Genomic DNA, 26,231 nt, shown 5'->3' on the forward strand with positions numbered 1-26,231 from the left:
CGGGGAAGTTTCCTCAGGCCGGGCCGGGCCGGGCGGCGGCTCCGCGGCGGGGCCGAGCCGGGTCGGGCAGGGCCGAGCCGGTCCCAGGAGGCGCCTCCGCCGCTATGGACGAGGCGGACCCGAGCGAGCGCAGCCCCTTGCTGGGCAGCGGGGAGCACCGCGGGCGGGCGGCGAGCGACGCTTTCCGCGGGCGGCGGGTGGCGTGCGGCGCCGTGCTGCTGGCCGAGCTGCTGGAGCGGGCGGCCTTCTACGGCGTCACCTCCAACCTGGTGCTGTTCCTCAACGGGCCGCCCTACGGCTGGGAGGGCGCCCAGGCCAGCCAGGCCCTGCTGCTCTTCATGGGCATCACCTACCTGGTGTCGCCCTTCGGCGGCTGGCTGGCCGACGCCCTGCTGGGCAAGTTCGGCACCATCCTGCTCAGCATGGCGCTCTACCTGCTGGGCATGCTGGCCTTCCCCGTCATCGCCGCGCCGCACACCCGGCAGGGCCTCTGTGGGGACATCCCCTTGTTCCCCGTGGAGAACTGCTCCTCTCCGGCGGCCAACGCCACCCCCGTGCCCTGCGCCCAAGCAGGGGCCACCCGCTACTGTGCCGCCGCCACCTTCGTGGGACTGGTCCTCGTGGGGCTGGGCGTCGGGTCGGTCAAGGCCAACATCACCCCTTTTGGGGCGGACCAGGTCGAGTATAATTTGGCGGCTGCTAAATCCTTTGTGGGCCCTGCCGTGAGCCAGGGGATGGGTGGCAGTTGTGCAGAGGGATTGCCTTGGTGGGGTGGATGGTGTGCCAACTGCTTCATGGCTCATTGCGTAGATGTTAAGGCCTGGAGGGATGCAGATTATCCAGCCTCGTTCCCTGTGTAATGTAGACTGTTGGGTTGTACCCTGTGAGATGTGATTCTGGGGGCTTTGTGATGGCTGATCTCTTAGGACTTCTGGTTTCGTTGGAGCTCCAGAACCTGGTTTGGCTGAAGACATCACCAAATCGAGGAGTTGGGTTTGGTTCTTCGTGACCGCTAAGTAGATTGTTAATTGTCCTGTGTGGTGGAGTTGTACATAGATAATCTGATCTCATAGCTCATCACGTGAAATACCTGATACACATTTTAGCTTTGACAAGGATAGCATGGGCCTTTTGGAGCAGTGGTCAGAGGCCTTTCTTATCCTGCTATGATAAATGAATGATAAAGATCGAACAAACCTTTTTCAGCCTTAAGGTATCGCTGACTGTGCCCATGAGTGATGTTTTTGTGCAGGCTAATGTTGTTCCAGGTGACAGGTGGGAAGGTGCTCTCCAAGTGGTAAAAGTATTAATGCATTACCAAGGCTGTTCTCATAAGGACATGTCCTGTCAAACGATCTTACCCGCATCCAGTTCGGTGATATCATTCATTGGATCATCTCTGCGGAACCAAGTGACTTTACAGAAAATGCTTGACAGACAGTTCATGGTTCAATATCATCTGGAATGCGCTGTTGCATGTGGTTTTTTTTAGCCTTATGCTAAGGTAGTATGCTGGCTGTGGGTGATGAAGTATAATTTCTGCTTTACAAAATGAGAATTTCAGGTGCTTGGATACTGAGCACCTTTCCCAACAAAATGATTCTTGGTGACAAAGCAAGGAACGTACCTCCACTTCAGTTTGCTGGCCCATTGAGTTATGGTTAGTGCAGCTATCAGAAATGCCATGAAATTCTTTGTGAGAGGCAGGATCTGCCACAATCTCCTTGCCAAGTGTCCCTCTATGCTCTGTTGTGCAGTTTACACTTGTCATTCTTTGGCATTTCACATATTATAGATTCTGAGGTTCTGAGTAAAAGACAGTATATAAATGTAAAACATTATTGTAGACTAGGATTGTACATCCTCAGTGTATTGGTTCTGTTTAAGCCAGCATGAGCCCATCAAGTGAAATAGCCTTAATATGACTCTATCTTGTAAGGTGTTTTTCAAAACTGATCGCTTATACTCAGAACACTTTATGAATATTAAATGTAAGAGATAAATAATGGCAGGAAGAGAGCAAGGGAAGAACTGTTGGCAATGGAAGTGTAGCTGTTATAGATGGATTGTTTTATTTTGTTTTATTTTTTTTTTAAGTCTTTTCCCTCAGGATTGCACTGAAAGCAATTTTTGGCTAAGTTTGCAGATAATTCACAGTGATTTATGTAGAGTGAAGCAAAAGAAATATTCCTTCTGGTTTATAATCACTAGTGCTCTGCCAAGGACCAGATTTTTCCCCTTCTCTGTTTTTCTGGTTTATCTGTTGTTAAATGTATTACAGCATACCATTTACCTTGCTGTGCAGTTTTGGGCCCTCTTGAGTGGCTTTCTGCTACATAATAATGTAGCAAACTGCTGGGTAGATGGATATATATTGCTGAAAATAAAGTTCGGCCCCCAGAGTCATGTTCTTGGGAGACCAGAATACAATGCAAACATGTTTTGTTTGGACGCGTGCTGACAAGATTTGTCCTATTTCCCTTAAATACCAGACAAAGAGAAATATTATCACTCGCATGTCGTGTACTTTAACTGACATTAACTGGCTTTCAGATGTTGCTAATTGCACTTCATTGCTGGTATCTTAAAAATTACAATGTAAACTTTTCAGTTTTAATTGATAATATATAATTTGGGTGGAGAATCAAAAAGTAGTGAGGTTTTATTTATATAGGATAAAAGAATCACTTTGTGGAAAATTGGAAACTGGCTTCCAATACTTACCATCATCTTCAGTTAAAATTGTGTGGTTGCCTAACTCATTTGCCTAACTGCATTTAGAAGTGCTGTTACGACTAAATAGACTTACTACAGTTTTAAAAAAAATGACTTTTGCCAGTCGGTTTACCAAAAGCAGTTACTGCAAACTAGGTGGAGGCCTACTTTACTTAATGGAGTTTATAAATGAGAGCTGCTTCTTTCCTAGAAGTTGAGGACTGATCAAACATTTGGGTCTAAATCTGAAGTGATGGTTCTCAGAATAGTGTTTATAAGCATGTGATAAGTACGACCTGACACTTGCCAGTTCCCCTTTTGGGTGCGTGTGTTTTGCAGTCACTTCCCGTTCTGTGTAGCCGTTTGTGACTTGTTACAGTTGGGAAACATCTGACTATGTTCGACTGTCCCTCATCGTTGTGAAAGCTGGTTTAGCTTCAGTGTTGAAGCCAAAATCAGTAGTAGACTACTGGTCTAGTATCAGCTGTAACCATTGATCTAACGATAGATGAATCTGTTCTAGAGTTATGGGGATTAGAGATGCTAGTTTTAACACACAGTATTTCTCCTTTCTAAATTTCATAATTAAATGTATCAGTCCAGAATGTGCCAAAATTCTTTAGGGTTTGCTACTTTAACAGCAGTGGGTTTAGTTTTAGCATTGCCAAAGAGAATGCTATTGGGAGTTGCTTATATAGAGATAGCTTTAGAGTGATTTTCAACTTTTTGGTTTGTAGAACTTAGATTTTGCAGCCTCTGGGGAGGAATAGGGGATCCCCTATAAAGAACTAAAGGTCATTAACCACGAGTTGTTTTTTTTTTGTTATTTAACTTCTTACGAGTCTGGGGACCTTGAAGAATCTGCAGATAACAGTTTGAAAACTGAACTCGTGGCATTCACATGTGCAGTACTAATTTGTTTCCACAGATGTGGCAGTAGCGAGAGGAAGCAGACCTGAAATGTGGATTGGCCAAATTTTACTATGAAAATTTAAGATTTTGCTGCCATCAAGCAGTAGTGTAAAGCTGTTACTGAGCTCTCTTCAGTTGCTCTCTAAGAACAACTGGTGAATCACTGTATGCTTGTATGGATTCTTGGCTCTTTACGTAAAAATCAGGAGAATCTGTGGAATAAACTTTTAATACTAGAGCAGTGTGATATTTTGGTGTCAAGTTGTAGGGACTGCTTTGGTCAGTACTTGGATCATCTCCCAAGAAAGATGGTGTTGAAAAATTTGGGAGAGGGGTAACTTAGCAAGTGATCATCTTCTAAGTCAGAATAAGGTCTAAGTATTAATGTCGGGGCAGCTGTGCCGTGGAAGTTGCTGTTGGTCAGGTATTTTTAATGACTGTTTTCATCAAGTGTTGTAACTAAAGATCTAGTTACCCTTCCTCTGTTTTAGCTGTGTTTAAAATTTTAGTCACGATTGTAAGATGCTAACCTCATATCCTAAACAGGTTTGCAGTATTGCAGTGCAGCATTACACAGCTGGCGTGTCCTCCACCGAAAGTGGCTGTAAATAACCCGAAGATTACACAACTCCCATAACACAATGTTCCAGGCACTTGGGATACTTTAGCATGAGACCTGTGGTGGTAATTGCATCTCATCTAACCATAATCAGTCTAATATAAGTGTTTTGTATTAGAAGTTTTGGCTTTGAGAACTATTCCTGTACTATTTTGAAATCCATTGCCGTGTAGGTCCCAATTATAACATTCAGCATGTCATAGTGACTCTTCTGTCTGCATTTGGTTTAGCTGTATGTAAAGGATAGTTATCAGATGTATAAAGGAAAACGCCTTTTACGTAGTAGAAGTATCAAGGTTTAGATTAGACTTCTTTTGCAAAAATCTTGGTAGATGTCTTGAAAATAGCAAGACTTTTATTTCCTCTTTAGAGGCCCACCTGAAGGCAGTCAGCAATGCCAGCTGGTCAATGACTGACAATGCAGCTGTGGCCAGAAGACTTACAGTTAGTCTCTTTTTTATTTCTTTTTTTTTGTTTGTTTGTTTGATTTTTGTCTTTTTAATTCATATTTACCCTATACTTGAAAACAAGAGAATTCATAGCAATTCGGGTGCTCGTTGTACAGCAGAGTAGGTCATTCTATGTTTTAATTGAATTAGAAGCACTGCTAGATTGTCCCTTGCTGTACTTGGAGAACGGCGTGCCATCCCATTTAGTGGGGAAAAAGGTGTGAAAGGTTTGAAGAATGCAGAACAGTTAAATGGAGGTGCAGGACTGGATGTTTGGCAGTGGAAGATGACCTACATAACTAACAGCTGTCCGACACTGGTACAGTCTGTGGAAAGTGTCTGAATCTAAGCTCATGTGTAAAACAACATGCTACCTAGAACAATTAATTGTGTGCATTAGATATTTGCTAATGTTCATTTGAGTCAGGGCACCTTTTGAAACAGTTTTATTGCAATGCTTTTATTCAGTGATAGGAAATGTAGCACTCCAGCCTTGGCATTTCACTGATGTTAGAAGTTAGACTGAAACATGTTAAATCTAAGAGGCTGACCATTTTCATATCTTTTATAGTGCTGCTACTGATTTGAAGCTGTTTTGTTGTGGTGGGGACGAAATTTTTTAAATGTGCCTATTTTGACTTTCAGTGCAGGGATATGGAACCATTAGCCTGCAGGACAGATTTGATCCAGGACCCACACCATACCTGTGCCCCTTGTGTGCATCACTTTCCTGCTGCAGCCGCTGGTAGGACGATAAGAATATAATGAAGCTGGTGGTGCTCATACCACAAGGACAGTGTTGCTATGCTTGAGCACAGAGGAAATTGAGCAGAGGGAGGGATAGATTTTTTTTTTTTTTTTTTTTTTTTTTTTGCTTGGGTGGTTGAAAATAATGCAGGCAGGCACAAGGGGCAAAAGGAGAATTCCTGCAGTTCTATGAAAAATGCCCATCCTTGATAAATAAAAATAAGATTATAAGATGGTTTTCTTTTTCTTGATTGCTTATTAAAATGTACCATCTACAGGATTAGTAACAGAAATAAATATTTGTTGTTCATTCAGTGAACACTTGAGAATAAACAAATCTATCGTGTTGTCACACAGATCACATAATAGCCAATGGGAAACTTGGAGTAGGCCCCTGTAAATGTAATGTAGCTAATATTTTGGGTAGAGGATGCAATGTTTGAAACTATGAGGACTGTCTTTTAACTCCAGTGTTTTCTGTTTCTAGTGAGATGACTTTGTAGCTCTTCCACTTTGACAAATTACTCCACCAGCTAGGTTGGTGGGATTTTTATTAAGTTGTTAACATTGGTCAGTAAAATGTCATAGTGGCATTTCAGGAATGGTTGGGATGTGATTTTTAGTGTGCGTGTGTACCTTTATAAGAAAGCAGAAAATGAATTCTTTTCATTGTAGGTCTGTGGTGTGTTTGTCCCTTGAGCACTGTGTTCCTTTTTTGGGCATTCTGTTTCCAGTGTCCTTTTTGAGAAGGGAAGGGAAGGTTCAGGGAAGAGCCACAGACATTGTCAGTGGTTTCCCTGCAAGGAATCCTGCAGCATTCTGTAACTTCCTACATCTGAAAAGGCAGCTACAAGGAGGATATAGCAGCAGTTTGTGGAAATAATGGGTGGTCAGAGAGGGGTAGAAGTGGGCAAGGGATGGGATAGAGCCCAGCTGTCTTCTCTTGCTCTCTGGAACTAGGCAAGTGAGGCTAGTACAGGGCAGGTTCAAAACAGATAAATGGAGATGTTTCTTGCGGCTGTGTAATTACCTGGAGAACTCTGCTACAGGACGTTATGGGTCCTAAAAGCTGACTTGGGTTCAGGGGAAGGCTGGACAAGTACACAGAAGGAAAATCTGCTGCAGGTTATTCAGAGGTGGAAGCCATCCTTGGTTCAGGAAGTTTGTTGGGAGCTAATAGTTGGAGGCTGGGCTAATACTTGATAGAAATATCACACTGTGCTTTCCCTGTTATATTTTAAAAAAGTTTGCTTTTACCTCCCTACTTGTGTTTGCCTAGACATGAGCAAGGTCATTTGTAAGAGAGGATGGGAAGTCATTTCCTTGCAGTAAGTGTAAGAGAACTGTAAGAGAACTGAGACTTTATCATGAAGAAATGAAAAACTTAGTCAAATAGACAGTGCTCCAACTTAATTGATGTTATCAACCTATGATATAATTCTTTGCTAATACCTTGCTGTCATTGGGGGTCTAGAAGGAATACCTACCTTGCTGTACATGATGACTGTTAAGATTGAGAGAGAGGTACCAAGTTGAAACTGGAAAGGGAGAATTTCTTGGTTTTATGCTACAAGATTGTATTTGACACACTAACAGACATACTTGGATGCCTAACAGTGCTATGAACCGCATAGGAATAGATACTTTAATATTTCTTTTGTTGAGCTTGGTTAAATGATACAGATGGGTTTGTGCACCAAGAAACTTGAAGCTATAAATCAGAACTGACAATGTTAAAAATGTGTTCAAGGTCTGGCAGAAAGAGGAAGGGAAACTTGAAATTAGAAGTCAGAAACAACTGATTCAGCAAGACCAGTGCATGCCACTGAGTCACTGGTCACTGCTCATGGTCTTTCAGTCATAAAACAGTGACAAACATGGTATTATAGATTATTCTATTCTAGTATTCTTGATCTTTTTAATGTATTTCAGATTTTATTTGCATAATTTCTCTTACATCACATCTTATGAGTTATGCTGAGTTTTTTTTACAAAATTACAAAACCCGGGGCAACTTACAGTAGTCAATACAGAATAAAGAGTGATGGTGGAAACAGTACAGGATGATTGTGCAAACCAGGAATGTCTTGACTTTCACTGGAGAGACACTTGAAGCAGAAAAATAACACTATTAACAGAGCTGACTTGATAGAAGGGTAAATGTTTACTGGCTCTTTTACTGCCTGATACCTCAGGCAACCTGAATTTAATTTTTTATTTTTTTTAATGTCAGAATGGCAAGTCTTCAATTTATGTTCTGATGAGAGGAATTAGGACTGTGTTAAAACTGAAATTTGGAATTTGTGCTTTAATCACCTGAGGCTTAGAAAAATGGAGTATGTTTAACTGTTAGGTATATGCTGTTGGAAGAAGCAATTGTTGTAATACTAATAATGGATGAATTTTTTGGTAGCTTAACATTTTTACTAAAAAAGGGTTATTTCAACTTATGTGTGGATTGTGGGACAGTAATTTGAGTGAGCTTTGTCTACAGAAGTGATCAAATGAGATACAGTGCAGTAGAAATAATTATGGCCTTTCTGGGAAAGCTATGTAGTTTAGTCTTATGTGACTTTTCAATCTATATGCTGAACTTCTGGAAGGTCATTGATATAATGGGATAGTTTATTAAGGTGTCATTACATCAAATACCATGCTCAGGCCAAAACAGTTAAATCATTTCAATATGACTAAATTAAACCTAAACTCTTCATCGTGTCGTGGTTGATTGAATTTTAATAAACACACTTAATTTCCTTCAGAAATTGAAGAACTTGTTTTTAATCTTTTCCAGGTCAAAGATCGGGGTCCGGAAGCTACAAGAAGATTTTTTAATTGGTTTTACTGGAGCATAAATTTGGGAGCTATTCTCTCTCTGGGAGGCATTGCATACATTCAGCAGAATGTGAGCTTTGTTATTGGATATAGTATCCCAACAGTTTGCATTGGGATTTCATTCATGGTTTTCTTATGTGGTCAGAGTTTCTTCATCACAAAACCACCTGATGGTAGTGCCTTCACAGACATGTTTAAAATTCTCGCATATTCTTGTTGTTCAAGAAAGAGACATATGGAGCGTTCAACAAATAGGTTTGTAATGAGCTCTTTTGTATAGTCTGAATTCCAGTGAATCAATCTAAGAATTGAAACTAATTTGTTCAGACTAGCTGGCAGTAAGTCATGTAAGAGAATACACTAGAATATGCAGTTTTTCTTCAAGAACTGGATCACCTGAGGCTTACTCAGGTGGAAAACTTGGGCCCTGGAAATTGTACTCTGAGAACTTGGGGACGAAAGAGGTGCATTTTGAGTTCTCTGGATCTCCATGCTGCGAGGTCATGTGTGCTGTTTTCAATTGAATGCTCTGTCCTGCCAAAGTTGCTGCAAGTGTAATGTTACCCAAGTATGCTGCTTTTAAACGGTAGTAAACTTCCTTAACTGCCTAGATATGTTTATGGGACATCTTCTGATTTTAAAAACGCTACCATGTGAGATTGGCTTTCACGTATTCAGATTGTAAAACAATTCAGTATTTGGTGATACTGTTAAGATCTGCATATTGCTGTGCCATTTACTTATGCGTGAGGATGAGTAAGGGAAATAAGCAAACCTTTAGAATAGAACATTTCAGCTTGTGCTTTCAGCTGTTACTGATCCATTATGGCCTAGTTTATTTGTAGTTAAGGATAACTTATTTTGGAAATGTATGGGCTTTTTTGTTTTTTAAAATGTGTTACAAGACCACAGAGAAGTCAAGTTTTATTGTTCTTTATCTGTTGTTTTTTGTTGTTCTTTAACTAAATCCAAATTCTTTTCAACAGCGAAGGCCAGGGAGTCCTTCAGCAACCTCGTAAGCAGAGCTTGTTTGAGATGGCTAAGCTGTCTCATGGAGGCCCATTCAGAGAAGATAAAGTTGAAGATGTGAAGGCTCTTGTGAAGATTATCCCTGTCTTTTTGGCTTTAATACCTTACTGGACAGTGTATTTTCAAGTGAGTAGTTCAAAGGGTTACATTCTTATTTTCCATGTCTGAGAAATGTAATCTCAAATGTAAAGATTTCCTCTTCCAACTGTATTTGAAAGGTCTGGGGCTATAGCATTAAGTTACAGTTCTGAGCCTAGGTTGTAAATATACCTTCTCTCTGAAAGTATTTTTTGGGGAGGGGAGTAACATTGCACGACAGGGGATGGGATGGAATGGGGTGGCTGTTCCATAAGGTTTATTTGCAGTTAATATTTAGTAGCTGTGATTCTAGAGAAGATGAATATTGAACAGGATTCTTCAGAACTCCAGTACTGACTGCTTGATTTTGTTTAATACCTATGTGTTCAATAATGTTAACCACTTTTCGTTCGCGCACCTGTGGCTGCTTCTCAGGGATCATTTTAGTATTGTCTTAGCAAAAATACTAAGTGATGATAGCTTCTGCATTTTTGGTTTGCTGGATAAAATTATTGGGGAAAGCTGTATTAGCTTACCAGTATGCCAAAGTATCTAATTTCACATTTTTTCTGGGAGCTCTTCCCCTAAGTAGAGAGGTGAAAAGTGGTTACTGAGAATACTTTCAAATAATCATTTTTTAACTTGATAATTAAACTAATTAACATAACTTAAAATAAAATCATTAAAATTCTCGTTTAATAGCTGTACAAATTAACATATCTTAAATATTGCACTCTGTTTCATCTTGCAGTTGATTCACATAGGTCAGGGTAAGTGGAATAGATTTCATTTTTAATTAATTCCTTTCTTGTTTTTCTGTCTTACTGGGATGAATTACAGTAGCAAATATTTGGGGGAAAAATGCAGAAATTGTATTTTAAGTCACACGAATGATTCTTTCTGCACTTAGTAAAATTAAATTTAGGAGTTAAAAGCAGCTTACAGTGTTCTAACAATAATTCTTTTTGGCTTGCTATATTTGCAATTTACCTTTGGCGTAATATTTGTTAAATATAAAAAAGTAAAAACATCTTGGTCTCAGTTTGTCATGTCCAAGTAATCTCAAATCATCTTCCCTAATGCTAGATGCAGACAACATATGTATTGCAAAGTCTTCATCTGAAAATTCCTGAAATAGCAAATGATACCAACTCTGTTCATACGGTAAGTAGGGCAAAACAAGTGGAAATTGTTTTCTTTAGTTGAAATCAAAATAAGTATTGTACAGGCAATTCCAGGAAGTTAAGGTAGCAGCTAAGGGTAAGGAATGGCTACAGATGCTGGGCATACATTAAAAGACGTGAGGCATAATACCTAGATTTTGGCATATTTATTGGTATGTGGAGTTCACACCATACTGTTTTTAATGTATTCAGATAATTTTCACTGCCTTAAATTATGATTGTCTTTGTCCTTTAGTGGACGGAGTATGATCTTTGAAGGAATCTTTAAACTCAGTATGCCCTAAGTTTGCAAAGTTGTAAGTGCAGAAGCAGTCATAGAAACTCAGTATTAATAGCCATACTTAACTGAAACATTAGTATTTGCAGATTTGGAATATGAAATACCTCAATGATTAATCAGTATTGACTTAATCTTGAATCAGTTTGGCATATCAAAGGAAGCTTTTCAATCAATATTTTTCAAAAAAGGCTAGCACCTTTTCCACCAATCTGTGGCATATTTATGAAAAGTTCTAAGCTGAATAATAGAATGTGTACTGAACCTAGCTACTAGACTGAAGTGGAAATGTTTAATTAGATCAGATTATATTGCTGGAAGTAAAATAGTGGCAAATATTTAATTACATTAATCACTTCCTGACCTGTACGCCATTAAATACTGACTTTGAACACTTTTAAAAAAAAGTATTTGGGGGTATATTCATTTTAAAAAGCTGCGCAATTTAGTTTACTAGATTTGAGTGCCACAATTCCTCAGTCAGGTGTTCTATGACTTAAAAAATCTTGATGGCAGAAAAGCTCCCAAAGGATACTGATTTTCCATTAAATACATTTCAAGATGTATGCAGAAAAACTCAGATATTGAGATAATTCCAATGTCTATCTTCTCTTTCAAACGGAATCTACATAGCTTTTAGTTATTTAGCTTGTGTTTTGACAAAACTTAATTCAGAGCGAGGTCCTAGACTGAGTCCACTGAAACTTTAAAAAACAAACAAAAACCTTTTGTAAAAAAAAAAAAATCTTTTCAAAACAACTCTGCTAATTTTACATTTGCACTTCTGTGCTAACGGAACTAATAACTGCCAAATTAAATGAAAATTTGAATATCTGAGTGTATTCTTCAGCATTTACACACACTTATTTTTCTCTTCACAATGTCTTAGAGTGCACTGTGGTTTGTCATGGGTCTCAGTATTTCATGAAAAATATTTTTTTCCCTTTGTTACATAACATTAAAAATGAACCCATAAGTATGAAATTGCTAACTTAAGTCATCCTGTTGCATTTTAGTTTCCAGCAGCCTGGTTGACTATGTTTGATGCAGTGCTTATTCTGGTCCTAATACCCTTAAAAGATAGATTGGTGGACCCCATTTTAAAGAGGAATGGCTTGCTGCCATCATCACTGAAGAGGATTGCAGTTGGAATGTTCTTTGTGATGTGTTCTGCATTTGCTGCAGGTAAGAACAAAACTTGGAGATCTACTTACATAGTTGTTTATTTAGTAACTTGAAATAGCATTTTTCAAAACCTTCCTGAATCTTTAAATCAGGATTATGCAGGAGTCTTTTTCATGGGATAGTTGGAATGCAACTGCATGGATGTATTTTATTTAATGAAAGGCATTTTATCCAAAGGCTACTAGACTGGTTTGAATATTTGTGTTAAAATTGGAGAATATTTCCTGCCTGAAATAGACTCGGAATATACGTTTTAAAATCAACTTGTTAGTTAAGATTTTCACGGTAGGGGGCTTACATTTTCACATACATAACTGACAGCATTTCTTCCTAAGCGTGCTCGATACAGAACTATTTATCTTCTGACCATATTTGCCTGAACAAATGCCTTACCTTCACTGATCAGTGCTTGGCTTGCCTGAACAACTTGTCTAACATTTGGATTTGAGGCCTTTAGTCCTAATCTAAACTGTGTTGTATTATGGAAGTCCACATTGTCTGATTTGTTACCCATTTATCTTGAAGGTGAACATTTATTTATCCTGAAAAATGAAGAGGTTCAGAAATAAGTATGCTTCTTCATACAGTGTGACTTTCAAGTATTATAAAACTGAAATTTTACCTAAAATCCTTTCTCTTAATCTGAAACAATAAAGTTAGGTTATTGCTGAACAAGAGTTTCTTCCCACTTTGGTTTTTTTTCTCCCCTATCTTAATGTTCCCTAATGTTTGGGAATTACTGTAGTGTAAAATAGCTTAGCTATAACACGAGAGGAAAAAGACAGCATCTCTGCTCAAATCATAAATCAGCTGCTTTTGAGATGATTTAAAGCTGTTAAGCACTGCTGATGTGGAACTGAACATCTCTAAGCAATGCTTCATAGAATGCATAGCCTTCACCTAGAATCGCTCTAATGAACATATTGATAAAGCATTATAGCATTAAATGAATTAATTTCAGCACTTGTAATCTCCTATATTTTAGCGAGAGGGACACTTTATATGGCTATTAAGATTTCTTTCAGTGAGAGAGATAATTACCTTATTAGGCCAAGGTCACTTTGTATGTGGGCAAGTAAAGTTCTTTTAGCAAAGTCATTTAAACTTAAAATAGGAGTGTTTCTCTTATTCCATGTTACTTAAGATATTGCTACCAGCAAGAGAAGGTGATGTAAAACAGTTAAATGTCAGCTCTTTAAATAGAGCTTGCTGGCTCACATAAGTGAATTCAAAACCAGCAATATCTGTATTAGTACTGCAGAAAAAAAAAAAAAACAAACATATTGTATTATGATTGCTGAGTTGGGAAATTATTTTATATGGCAGAATTCTTAAAAATTTCAATTGCCTTCTGTTTTATTTGCCTACAGATGTGATGCATGATTTTGTTAGTTTGATTATCTGCAATCTGGCTGGAAAATCTAACCTTTTGGTGTAACTTAGCATCCATTCATCATAATATGAATTTCAGAGCTTCAATTGTGGCAGCTTTGGGGCATAGGGAACTCTGTCTATTTTTAATGTGAGGAAAAGCTTCTGTTGTTTTTTTGCTTCATAAAATTTTTATTTTGTCATTACATGCTATTTGTAGAAGCCACATTTTAATATTCCTAAAGTGCAACATTACTTCCAACAATTTCTGCCTTAGAGAAAACTATTAAACTTTGAACGTGTGGAGACATTAAGATATTAATTTGCATTCTTGGAAGTATCTTAACGATTTGTGTGTACCATATTTCCATTTTAACTTAACTGACTGGCATTAGTTCTGGACACCATTTAGGCTACCTATTAGATTGCTTAGATTACTTAAAATATGTCAAAGTGTGTGAGAATACAACTGATTAGATTTAGTGAACATCTGCTGTGCTTCATGCATTTTATTGTAAACTCTGAGCAGCAGTATTTAAGGTTACTCAACTGGAAAATCTACTTCATTTATAGAGTTTAAACAATTATTGCAAAAACTTAAGATTCTTTTAACTACAAAAACTGTAAGATTAAACTTGAAGCTTGGCTCTCAGAGTCTAAGAAAGAATCAATATATTCTAGATTCTGGAGTACTCAGCTGTGAAGACTTAGGGAAGTTTGGTGTAATGTAGTTATGCTCTTGTGTAGCTAAATACCTCCTAAACTAGATGAAGAATGTCAAACACATCAAGGATCACTAGATGTTTTGAAGAGCAATATTTTTGTGTTGAATGTGTGTAAATGAAATCATGTCTGGGTTCTTAGCTAACTGTAATGCTTTGTTTATGTTTTAATTAAGTTCTGCTCTAAACTGTTTGTCAGCTATATTAAAACCAAAATAGCAAGAAACCAAGCTTTATTTTAATTGCATCAACTTTTCATAGTTCAGAGGGCACTGAGGTGACAGAAGAGCTAAACAAGGATATTTACGGTGGGGAAGTCATCACCCAAAAAATGAGGAAGGTAGAGAAAATGTGGTAGCCTGGTACTAAATTCAGAACAATCTTTACCTCAAAAATAGATGTTATTAAGGAAAACACTCTTGTAAGTAAATATTTTGGGGGCCATGAGGTAGTATTTAATTTTCCCTCTACAGCCCTTTGTTTCAGAAGAGTAAACTGGAGATCTATTAGATTTTGTTACTTGAATAGATTCCTGAACTCGTATTGAACATGGTTTATACAAATGCAGCTTTCCATCACTTTCAACGTACTTTGTAAGTCACTTGTTAATGTGTGTTCCCACAGTCTGGTTTTCAGAGCTCTGGCTCTAGTTCCCTGCAACAAAGAAGTACTATGTTATCCTTAAAGCTCTTGATTTCTGGAACATCTTTTTTAGTTACGGCTTTAACTGCAGACAATCTACAGGGAACCTTCCTCATGCTTTCTTTCCAGCCACAACCAGGACTAAAAAGAAACTGCATTTTGTGGCCTGACGTAGTTTTGGCTAAGTAGTAGAATGAGACTGAAACAGGCAGGCACTACATGGGGGGCTATATGTGTATATCTCTGCAGGAAGTAGTGTCAGTGACTCAGCCCAGCTTCTCTGCACTGGTGGTGGATAAATCCACCTTACCCTTTCCAAGGGTATTCAGAGTTTGTTTATAGAGATCTTTTCTGGGTAAACAGGAAATTTTATTAACTATTAGTTAATTCTGTGCATTTGTGTAACAGTGAGGCAAATACTTTAATCTAGGCAACTTCAGTAAAACCCTACAATACTCCATGCCATATTATTTGGTATTCATTCTCTAAACTGTTGTGTTGAACAAGCTAAAAATTGTTTTATTTATATTTGCACAGTCGTCTCTATTTTTCATTCTACATAAAGTGCATTCTATACAACGTTTAGTTGGTAAATCAGTCTTGGGATAAGTGTCATATAAATGTCATGATCATATTTGTAAAGTGTTTTCATGGTTTTACAGCACTAGTGTAGCCATTTTAATAAGTAAAATGTTCCTGATTTACTAATACCATGCAACACTGCGAAGTAGTAGTTTGCAAAAATTGTCCTTTTTTTGTCCTTTTTTTTTTAAAAAAAAAAGGGGGGGGGGCAGCAAATAAATTTTGTGTGAGAAAACTCTTAGCTAATCCATCTAGAAAAAGGTTAAGTATTTATATGTTTATTGCTACTGAATAAGAATATAATTGCTGTAATTCTGTGGCAGAAAATTTGTATGTCTTGAAATAACAATGGAGTAGTTGGCAGTGAAATTATATTGGGAAATAAGAAATACATATTCCTATGTCATAAATTGTAATTCTCATGTAGGACGGAATGCTAATTTAATTATTAATATGAAGAAACAGTATTTGCATCTTAGGTAAGTCTTTTTTTTCCTCCCACTTTGTGTAGGAATTCTGGAAAGCAACAGACTGAAAATTGTAAAAGTTAAAACAATCGATCAGACAATTGGAAATGTTACATACTATGCTGCAGATTTGCCAATATGGTGGCAGATTCCTCAATATGTGCTGATTGGATTCAGTGAAATATTTGCAAGTATAGCAGGTAAGAGTTATGTGTCTTAAATCTGCTTTCACATCTGTCATAAATGATGGATTCTTAGAAAATAAATATTTACTTCTTGAATTACTATAAATGAGTTCTCATGTATCCAAATGAAATATTATGCAATATAACTGAATATACAGTGTCAAAGCCTGCAAATGTTTTTCACCTTTGAAAAATGTCTGTGTAAGACGTCTTTTCAAAACTGAGTTTCAAACAGAGCAGCATTTGAATATTTGCTTGCCATCCAGTTAGCACTGGATATTTATAAGCCCTAATGGAACAAGATTATTCTTTCAAATACAGTTTTTGAAAGACTGTTTTAATGCTGTATTATTTCCTCTGAAACCTGCTCTGAGTTGCAAATCAAATTTGTTTTGTAACATTTTGGCTTAAAAACTGAGCTTACAGTTTAGAAAGTCAGTTAGTATGTGGAAACATCTTTCTGAGGGGGAAAAAGGAAGAAAGGATAAAGATAAATCTTTGTCAAGATTTATCACCAGACTAAATTCATGTTACTTTAGTTTTTACATCTCTGAGATAAGAAAAATTATGTGACACTAAATATGAACTAGTTTTTTTGGGAGATTAATAACAAAGTAGGTAGTTTTTTACAGTTTTACATGTTTTAGACAAATGTTTCTGTAGTTATTTTAGTACTTCAGTGTGCTATTAGACAAACTGAAACGCTGTTCAAATCCTGCCTCTCTTGACAAAATGCAAGAGATCTTAAATTTCGTAATATTTTTTCTGTGATGTACTGGACAGCTGTGTGATCACTTTTTTTTTATCTGAAAGTGAAGTGGGAGGAGTGGGTGAAAAGGACTATAATATCTTATTTTCTGGTCTGTTTCATATACATGCAGGGCTCATTAGCACAAAGAAAGCACAGGTGCTGTTGTCACTGTGATATGGCAAGGCTGGTTTACTGTGATTAAACAAGTGAAATGTTAGTGTGAATCTTGTAGCACAGTGTTTACATATCCCGTGGTTGGGAGAAATGCTTAGTTACCAATAATGGAAAATATTCATGATCACAGAAGTAGCTACTGTGATGGTACTTAAATAGACTTGTGGAGCTGCTTGATATAATAAATTGGAACTTCTCCAGTGACTTGATTTGAAAAGCTCATGGTATTTGCTTAACTCTAGTTACTTATTAACATGTTGTAATACTGTTTCAGAATATTGAGCTTCAAAGATGATGCATTCAAATTGGCATTACGCATAGCTCTTTCACTTAGATTCCTTAGAACAGAATTTCCTCTTTTCATTTCCCCTGTAGGTGGTTACTTTCATTCCTCACACTGGGTGAGCACAGTGAGTTAAAATGAGATTCCCTAGTTCTGTAAGATCTTGCTGGTGGTAGCCCCAGCTGTCACATGGCCCAGTTGTTCCCCCTCTCAATGGAACAGAGAACTTCTACTCTATCAGGTTTTTGGTTATGTGTGTTTGACTGTTATCACAGTTGTTAGGAAATTAAACAAAGTGGTTGGGTTGCCTGGCAAGGATTAAAAAATGTGTCTTTTAGACTTTTTTTTCTGAAACAGCTCTATGCATTCATCTGGACAGGTAAACTGCTGCAACATAGTTAAAATCTAACATATTTAGAGATTGTGTCAAAGGCCTTTTACATTTTAACATCTTTAACCCTTTTGTAGCTGTGAGCTACATAGGGAAGGACATCAAATTTCAGCTTGTCTCCACAGTCCCCCCACACCCCACAGTGATGTACAGGCAAGTCCTCAATGTACTGCAGTACTAGTAAGATGTGGGGAGAGTTCGCTATCTTTAAAGCACAACAAAGACCTAAGATGCTAAACACTTTAGATCCTTAAATGAAAGGTATACTTCAGCAGCACAATCAATGTCTGCTAGAGGACATATCAGTATAGTCACTGCTGTTCAGTATTACAGTACTTTTCATTATGTATGAACAGTAGCCATCAAAAATCCTAATACATAAAAATATGAAGTCGTGCTTAATTAGGTTACTTACTGAAACTGAGGCTATATTTAGCTGGTTTTTTTCTTTTTTAATCAAAAGACTAAAATGAATTATTTAGCTTTAGTTACAACTTTAGGGACCATGCCAATTCAGTCTGAACATGGGTAAACCGATGAGTCATTGGAAATGCTAGTGTTTTTGTTTGTTTTTCCTCAACTGCTTTAGTGGACTTTGTCATAGGATGTAAAGTCTTAGAAGCTTACATTATTAGGTGAATACTTTGCTGTTCTTCTGCACTTGCTGCATCTGTATCAACAGTTTATAACTTCAAAACCTGTTACTTGGTCAGTTTTAGAAAAAATGTAAACGCCTATCTTTGAATGAGAAATTCCATGCAGATCTTAATTGCTTTGTGTATTACAGCTTCATTTGACTTGTTTTACAAAGCTTTTTTTCCCCCTGCCTTCTGATTATCTAAACTGAATTCCTAGAATATTTAATAAAGCCCCTCAAGAATTTAGTAGGATTTACTTTACCTATTTGCTATTCAAAGTGGATAAAGGCATCTATTTTTCTATGAAACTCATCTTTTTTTTAAAAAAGTGTAAATGATTACAAAACTATGATTTGAAAGTGTTTATTACAAACAAAAAGGGTCTAAATGTCATAAGAGCAAAAGTTTGTTTGTTTACTGTAAAACTAAGCATCTTCTTATTAAGCCACAGAAGTTACACTTGATTTACCTTTAAAAAGATGATGCACATTGCATTAATCTTTTGTATTATTCTGCCAATCCTCTTAAAGCACTCTTATTTAGCAGGGAATCATAATCTCATATGACAACACCAACTAGAGGGTTTAATTTCAGAACTGTTTTTTTGAGGTAGCATAAAATTGTTATCAGTGGCTGCCAGCAGGCAAGAATATCTCTGAAGGCAAAGAAAACATTTTGTATTCTTTATGATAGATTAAATACTAGGTTTGCTGGAAATATTATTCAAGTTTAAAGACATGCCTTATTTTTTGCATAGTGTTATACCCATTCTGTTTTTGTTTTGGGCTTTAAGATTTTTTTCTAGCAGTTCAGCGTGTCTGTAAAATGAACAAGAGAAGAAATGGGCCATATTCTTTCATGTGATGTTCTTGCACAATATATACAAATCCTGGGGACAAAAATGTGAGTGATACTCTGAAGATCTGTGGCAACTATGATAACTTACCAACAGGTTGAAGAACAGGCAACCATATCCCAAGAGTAGCCTATTTTCTTTCTTTTTATTATTTTTTTTTACTTTGTCAGATTGGCCAGATAAGTAATTCTTGAAAAATCTGAATTGTTAACTAGTGGCACAAAAAAAAAGTTTTAAATTCTCAAAATAAATACGATTTCCCCCCGTTTGCGTATGACTCTCTCTTCATCTCTGTAGTGATTCTCTCATTACGGTTTGAATTTACAGGAACCTACACAGCTGAATTGCACGAATAATGTTTCAGTTCCTTTCTAGAATTACAGACAGGTTGCTGTTGGCCCATTCAAGTGCATTTTGCAAAGATTTTTATAGATTGCAACTGCATTTGAGAAGTAGTGTGTTGGTTGTCTGAGATTTCTCAGGTGGCAGTGCAGGGTGCTGTGAGATCAGTAAGTGAGAACGTGTAGTTCTGTTTCCCTTATAAGAACAAAGCTGCTCCCTTGCAACATGCAAATTGACCTATTGGACTAGAAACATTCATTTTTTACTTGAAAAAGAAATGCCAGGGTAAATCTGTTAAACTCTGTCTGGAGTAGCAAAAGTCAAATACCAGTAATGGTGAAAATAAGCAAAACTTTATGATGCAAGACACAAGATTTGTGCCATTTTCAGGTCTATAACGCTATCTTTGGCAAGGAAGATGTTAGATGAGGTAACAGATGCTTTCATTAATTTCAGTATGAAGGAGACTTTTGAAACAAGCAGCTCACCTGTCAGAGAAAAGGCTCTGCAAAGAGAGTATTTGACTGTCTCTTGTGAATAATCCCTTTTGATTTTTTGACAGAAATATTACTCTAAAAAGAGAGTTAATCATGGGCATTAGTCTTTGCAAGGCAGAACCTTAACCCACTTGTCCTGTTGGTACTCAAATTCAGTAGCACAAATTGTTTTCGAATTGATGTTACTGGCTTGCTCTTTTATCTTGTTTTTATTGGTTGAGATTTGAATAAGTGTAGTTTAAAGCTGTAGTTCCATTTCCACAAGCCTTAAAATGAACATGCAAGCGAGCAATGGGCTCAGAGTGTTCTAGATCAATATTAAGTTGAAAATAATTGCTGCCTTCCCAGCTACAATTAATTTCTCTGACTACACATTCAGAGACACAGACACTGAGACTATGAGAAATTAATGTTTGTGGTGAGTGCAAGAGTGACCTTCAGTTCTTGAGTACTTTGTTCTTAGCACAGAAGGCCGTGTGCTTCATCTTGTCTGTTGTGCAGTATTTATATATAGAAACAGGTGAAATGGAGAACATGGAACTTGCCAGGTTAGGTTTAGTTCATAAACGTAATTGAGGATAATTCTACTTAAAAAAATGAACATTCTGCATCAGAAGATTCTTGATTTTTGCACATGCAATATTAATGAGATCAAAGTGCTAGTCTCAAATGTTTTCCATGTAATGGGTTGATATATAACATACATTGGTGAGCTTTAACAGGGCTCATGAAGCAGTTGGAGGAACTTGGAACTCATAAGGATTCATGAGTTCAGTCTCCCATGTCTCCCAAAATCTGAGGGTAGGTTTAGGTCTTTAGCATACTAGTAATAGTGTACATCTGTAACTTCTATAACACTAAATAAGAACAAACCACTGTTTTTTCTTAGATTTTTCCAGTAATGTATATTTTCTTCTTTTATACAGGTCTAGAATTTGCATACTCAGCTGCTCCCAAATCTATGCAGAGTGCTATTATGGGGCTGTTTTTTTTCTTTTCGGGGATTGGATCATTTGTTGGCTCTGGATTGTTGGCACTGGTGTCTATTAAAGAAATTGGCTGGATGAGTAATCACACAGATTTTGGTAAGTTATTTTCAGCATATTCATAGCCTATGAAGTAAACCGCTTCCTTCGGAAACAGTTAAACATCAAGCATATAGAACTGTTGAATCTTAGCACAGTGTTATTTTGAAAATCTAAATTTGTCTACTGTTATGTTTGACTAATTTCATCTTGCATATGTAAGTATGAAGTAATGTGACTGTGCAAAATGATACATTGTCCTCATGAAAGCATGGAAAACAGGCATGTAGCATTTTGCCTAAGTGCTTGTCAATTACCTCCTCAGCTGTTACTGCATTTTATCACTAGAGATTACTTGAAAATCTTTCTATTTGAGTAAAAATGAGAAGACGAGAAAATTATGAGTGGAAGAAGAATGTGTTTGGTACTGAAATTACTTTCTGGTGGTATGGGGAGTAAAATGTACACACGTCTCTTGGTGATTATTCATTTTCCTAGTTTCAAGAGGCTTTATGGCAATTACCGTGAGTTTATTTTTCATTTCTGTCTGCTTACTATTTATACTCTTGTAAAGTCCAATGTAACTTCTTTGTATTGCCAGTTGAAGTTAAAAAATAATTATTGACACCAGTAGGTGGCACCTTGGGAATTTCAGAAAATCGTGCCATCATCAGTGGTTTAATTCCAAAAAAAAAAAAAAAGAGCATGAAAAGTTCTCAGACTGGTAGGCCTACTGTGTATACATGGCTTAAAAGAGCAGCCTGAACTTGCTTCAAAATTGGTGTGAGAGAATTTGCTGTTTAAGCTTGATTTGGTTGCTACCAAAAAGAAACAATGCCACAAGCAGTTATCTTTGTTTTATAAGTTGTTCTTTACTCATCATCTTTTAATTTTTTAGCCTTTATGCAAGTGTCCTCGCCAAATGGAAGGTTAATCACATTGAGACTTTTTTGTCCTCCACTCAATTTAAAACTGGAAGAGTACCTTTTCTTGCAGTTCTATGTAGAGGCTGATGAGGGCTCAATAGGAGGATAATTATTTGATAAAAATTAATGTGATTTTTAATGGTGCTTTCTTAAGGTTGCTTCAGAAAACCTTCAGAAAAATGCGAGAGAAGGCAGTGGCTAATGTTCTTGCCATAAAATATTTGTGCCAAATATATCTAGAGTTGCCTAGAACTGGAAGATGTTACCTTTCATGACCCACTGGTCATCGGTTTTAAATAAGCCACTCGGCTCAGTGGATTGCTGATTGGACAGCTGTCAGAGTTGGATATTTCTACTTTTCTTGTCCAAAGGGTTGCTATAAAATCATGCTTTCTCAGCATCTCAGGGTTGAAGCACTCATTGGTGGCTTTGATATGTAGTATCTTCTATCAATACTGTTTTTACTGTTTATATCAGGGTAGTAACCAGAGCTGCCTCTTCTACTGTTAAGAGAACTGTTTCATTTGGTATAATGCTATTCAAAGTTGTTATTAAATTCATATCTAAAATTTACTTAGGCCTTCAAGGGCAGGAATTGTAAGGAGGAGCCTTTATTGAACGACAAACTATGGAGTTTTTTGGTTTTTTTTAATTAGATGCTGCATAATAACTATAAGAATGTGTACCAAGTTTATGCTATTCAAGCCAACTCGTGATATCATTTGAGGTAACTGACTGCCTCCAAAATGTACTGATGAAGTTTGCTCTCTGCTGGTACTTCAGTGTTGATTGCTACCTTCAAAATCACTGTTATTTTTCTGACAAAAACTTGAGACTTCACGGATTTAATATCCCATCTCATAAAGGATAATTACTACTTTTTAAACACATCTGCTTTTGAAATGGAGATTCACGTGTAAATTGTATTTTAAATGTCAAGGAAAGACTCGGTTTAATTTTATTGCGTTTTACTATAAATTCATTTAATTGAATCATAAGTTTCAGTAATTAAAGTAATTTAATCAGAGCATTTATAGGCATGCTGTATGAACAGCCTGTTAGGATGGATCTACACTTCAGTATTTTCCCTCTTTAACCTTTTTGATAATCAGAATGGTCCAATTGGCTGTGGCTCATGTGTCATGTTGGAAATGAGCCTCAATATATTGTTCTTGGAAGTACAGCAATAGTTAGTGCACATTTCTTAATACAGGAATAACGTTTTAGCAATGAGCTTTCTTAATTTAACATTAATTAGTGTGCTACAAATCACTAATCTGTAACAACCTTGAGGGAGTGTCAAAGGTGAATTGAACCAAAAAGAAACTACATATGGTTTCATGAATACTTAATTTTGTTCCAAAAGAAGGCTGAGAGAAAATCTCAGTAATTGCTTTCTTTATATCTGCAGAGTTGCCAAACTTTTTTCCTTAATACCATTTATTGTTTGATTCTTTTTATTTTTTGCTTTGGCCTGGCAGAGAAGGGAAGTGTGTATCTCCATATGCCCAGAGACCAGAGACCATTTGGCATTAAGCAGGTCTGAGAAGCCTCTTAGAAAGGGTTATGTAGTGTGTGTGTGTGTGTATATGTGTATATATATATATATATATATATATATGGTAGTATAGCATAAAATTCATACTTTTACCTGTTTCAGTTAAGCTGTAAAACAGAAAGGACTTTTTTTCCTAAATTAAAGCTGTTTCACTGTATTCTCCAGGCTCCTGAAAAGCTTTATCTATTTAAAAGGGTAAAGGCTCTTTAGTTAACTAGTCTGTATCAGTGTAGCACAACAGTACTGGCAAAGCAGGTGTATTGATAATGTATTGATATGGGATGTTGGAGGAATGTGTTTGATACCAGATTCTTTAAGCCAGGTGTTGCAAGGACAACTTGCACATCAGAATGGCATTTTGCAGAACATGGTGTGTAGGGTTTCTGCAAATCCTGTTTCATTGTTTGCCGAGGAACTTAGCTGGGGTTGCTCATAGGCTTCATTTTAAGAAATAGTAGGTAATAGACACAGAAAGCAAAACTTACAAGCTTCTGAATACAGAAACATTTTGGAGACTCAATTTTTGTCCAGATGAAAGGAAGCCTATTAGGTAGCTGACACCTAGCATTGCTTCCTAGCCAGCATTCTTGAATTCTGCATTTCATCCTGGGCTGTTTCTGAACAGTTTACAATCGAAGGCTTTCTTTTTTCAAGTCCATTTCGTGGCCACAGCAAAAGGATGTGGTGGTTTTGTTTTTGCTTTGAAATGAGCTGTCACCTGAAAAATGGATGTGATCTGTATTACTTTCATGTATGTAAGTAATCCTTGAAATTTGTAGCAGTCTTATCTGAAGTCAGAAAAGCATTGCAATTTTGCAGTATAAGACCTAAAATGAAGGAATGAGAAAGGAAGACTATTAAATTTGTAAAATTCTGACTCTCTGAAGCAGACACACTGCCGTGTGCATACAGTCTTTGTACAGAGTTCTTCCAGAGGTAGGAGGAGCTTCCTGCATTGTTTTTTTTCGAAGGGAAATCATGTAGTGAGTCATCTGCTTCCTCAGGGGCATTACTTAGTTTTAGACATTGAAGCACAAAAGAAAGCAGTCTTCAGACTGTGTGTATCTTCTTTCAAAGTTCCATCTTTTGTTCTGGATAATTAAAAATGAAAGCATGCTGTCAGATGTAAATGTGATTAGGTGTGGTCTTGCCCATATTCTGCGGAGAAGTCTTCACTACTTGGGCTTGAAGGGGATTGATGTTTTCACTTGTATATTCTTTATTAATGTTTATTTCTTCTGCCCAATTTTTTCTAGGTAACATTAATGGCTGCCAATTAAATTATTATTTTTTCTTGCTGGCTGCCATCCAAGGAGCAACCCTTTTGCTTTTCCTTATTGTTTCTGTGAAATATGATCATCAAAAGTCAAAGACAAATGAACTAGCTGCCAATGGGAGGATCTGACATCTGTTACGGAGCAGACTTTATTACAGCAGCACACAATGAGGTGACAGCGCACCCCGAGTCTGAGATCTTGTTTTCTCCAGAGAGACTCTTACTATACTTGCATGTTACAAAAGTTCTCACCTCTGCCCCCTCTCATGTAACGTAGGTAAGTGCCTTATGTTGGCGGGGCTCATTTCTTGCACTATGTCCTGGCAAAGGACAAACATAAATCTTGGAAGTGTATTAACTCTAGGCATTCAAGTTGCTCTTTATTAATCATGAGATGTTTACTAAACTCTTGAAAGCTGGGACATTTAGGCTTGGAAACTGAGTATAACGAGTCACATGTGACATGGTATAGCCCTGAGTGAAAAACTTTACTTAGTGAAAGACGGTGGATATACAGAAAACTCAACTCCCTCAAGCTTACATTGAGGACACATAGGAAAGAAAACATTTCACAGGAACCTTAAGTAGTGGTTACAAGAACAAATTATAAGTCCCGGGAGTCTTGTTTTGGGGAGAAAAAGGGACAAATTAAATTGCAGATCAGCTGTGATGGAAAAAAATGTAGTTTTATAATTGAAATGTAGTTTTATAATTGACTTTTCACTGGAAGTAAACTCAAACCCTGAAGTCCCAACTTGCAGGTGAGAATCCAGTACTGAAGACTGAATTATATGTCACAGTAGCTTGCCATATGGCTGCTGTAAGTTTTGGTGCACAGTAAAGAATTGTTGGCAGTGAAATGGTTTTACTTCAGAATTGTTTTTGAGTCTGCATAAGATGTATTAGAATGAAATGGAAGCATACATCTTTTGACAAAGTGTTGCTCAGTCTAATGCTGTTACTTCCCTAAGGACTGTTTTAAATATTTGCAGAAAGAACTGAGACTGAATTCTCAGAAGATGAATACGCAATAACAATTTAGAAGCCTTTCAATCCAGTTCCTTCAGGCCTGTGTTGTAGTTCTAGCTAACATGCTACTGGTTTTGTATCTTTCAGCAACACATTCCTATAGCAGAGCAAATGGTTTTACATTCAGCCTCTTGAATTTTAATGATTTTAACAACTGATTGTGTGCAGACTGGTATGGAAGATGATACTTTGCAAGGAATTATGCGGAAAGAAAATGAAAACTCAACTTTTATTAATGTGTTGAATTTTTTATAGTTTCTTTTGTCTGCATTTGTGTTGTTAAAATGTCCTTTTTTACATGGACATCTTTTTAATGAGTTTACAAAATAAAATGAAATTCCTTGCTGTGACTTTTGACCCTTTGTTTCTAGGTGAATAAAATTGTACTACAATTCATTCGGTTTCTAGTCTTTATTTCCTAAATGTACACTGAAATCCTATTAAATTTCTAAATGTACATTGTCATCCTCTTAGTTTTGTCAGGTA

At 37.1% G+C, this 26,231-nt stretch overlaps 1 protein-coding gene across 2 annotated transcripts; it reads left to right on the forward strand.

Moving 5' to 3' along the window:
- SLC15A4 (solute carrier family 15 member 4) lies at positions 1-26,141 on the forward strand. 2 transcript variants are annotated; one of them, XR_007708948.1, is made up of 9 exons: positions 1-677; positions 8,237-8,532; positions 9,264-9,432; positions 10,471-10,548; positions 11,862-12,030; positions 15,859-16,014; positions 20,858-21,016; positions 24,697-24,993; positions 25,833-26,141. XR_007708948.1 is itself a non-coding variant. In XM_035564948.2 (8 exons), exons 1-8 carry the CDS (start codon positions 105-107, stop codon positions 24,843-24,845), a joined length of 1,749 nt encoding a protein of 582 aa, XP_035420841.1. In that variant the 5' UTR covers positions 1-104; the 3' UTR covers positions 24,846-26,141. The 2 variants fall into 2 exon arrangements, 1 of the variants encoding a protein (XP_035420841.1); XM_035564948.2 differs by having other exon boundaries at positions 24,697-26,141.
- Positions 26,142-26,231: the final 90 nt, after the last annotated feature.

Source organism: Cygnus atratus, chromosome 17 (genome assembly GCF_013377495.2).
Source record: "Cygnus atratus isolate AKBS03 ecotype Queensland, Australia chromosome 17, CAtr_DNAZoo_HiC_assembly, whole genome shotgun sequence".
NCBI classification, from domain to species: Eukaryota; Metazoa; Chordata; class Aves; order Anseriformes; family Anatidae; genus Cygnus; species Cygnus atratus.

Excerpts from the sequence above, each read along its gene's own strand:
- SLC15A4 (XM_035564948.2), top strand. The coding sequence starts at position 105 with ATGGACGAGGCGGACCCGAGCGAGCGCAGCCCCTTGCTGGGCAGCGGG. Across the intron at positions 9,433-10,470 it reads ACTGGACAGTGTATTTTCAA|ATGCAGACAACATATGTATT; the intron begins GTGAGTAGTTCA and ends CCCTAATGCTAG. Across the intron at positions 16,015-20,857 it reads AATATTTGCAAGTATAGCAG|GTCTAGAATTTGCATACTCA; the intron begins GTAAGAGTTATG and ends TCTTTTATACAG.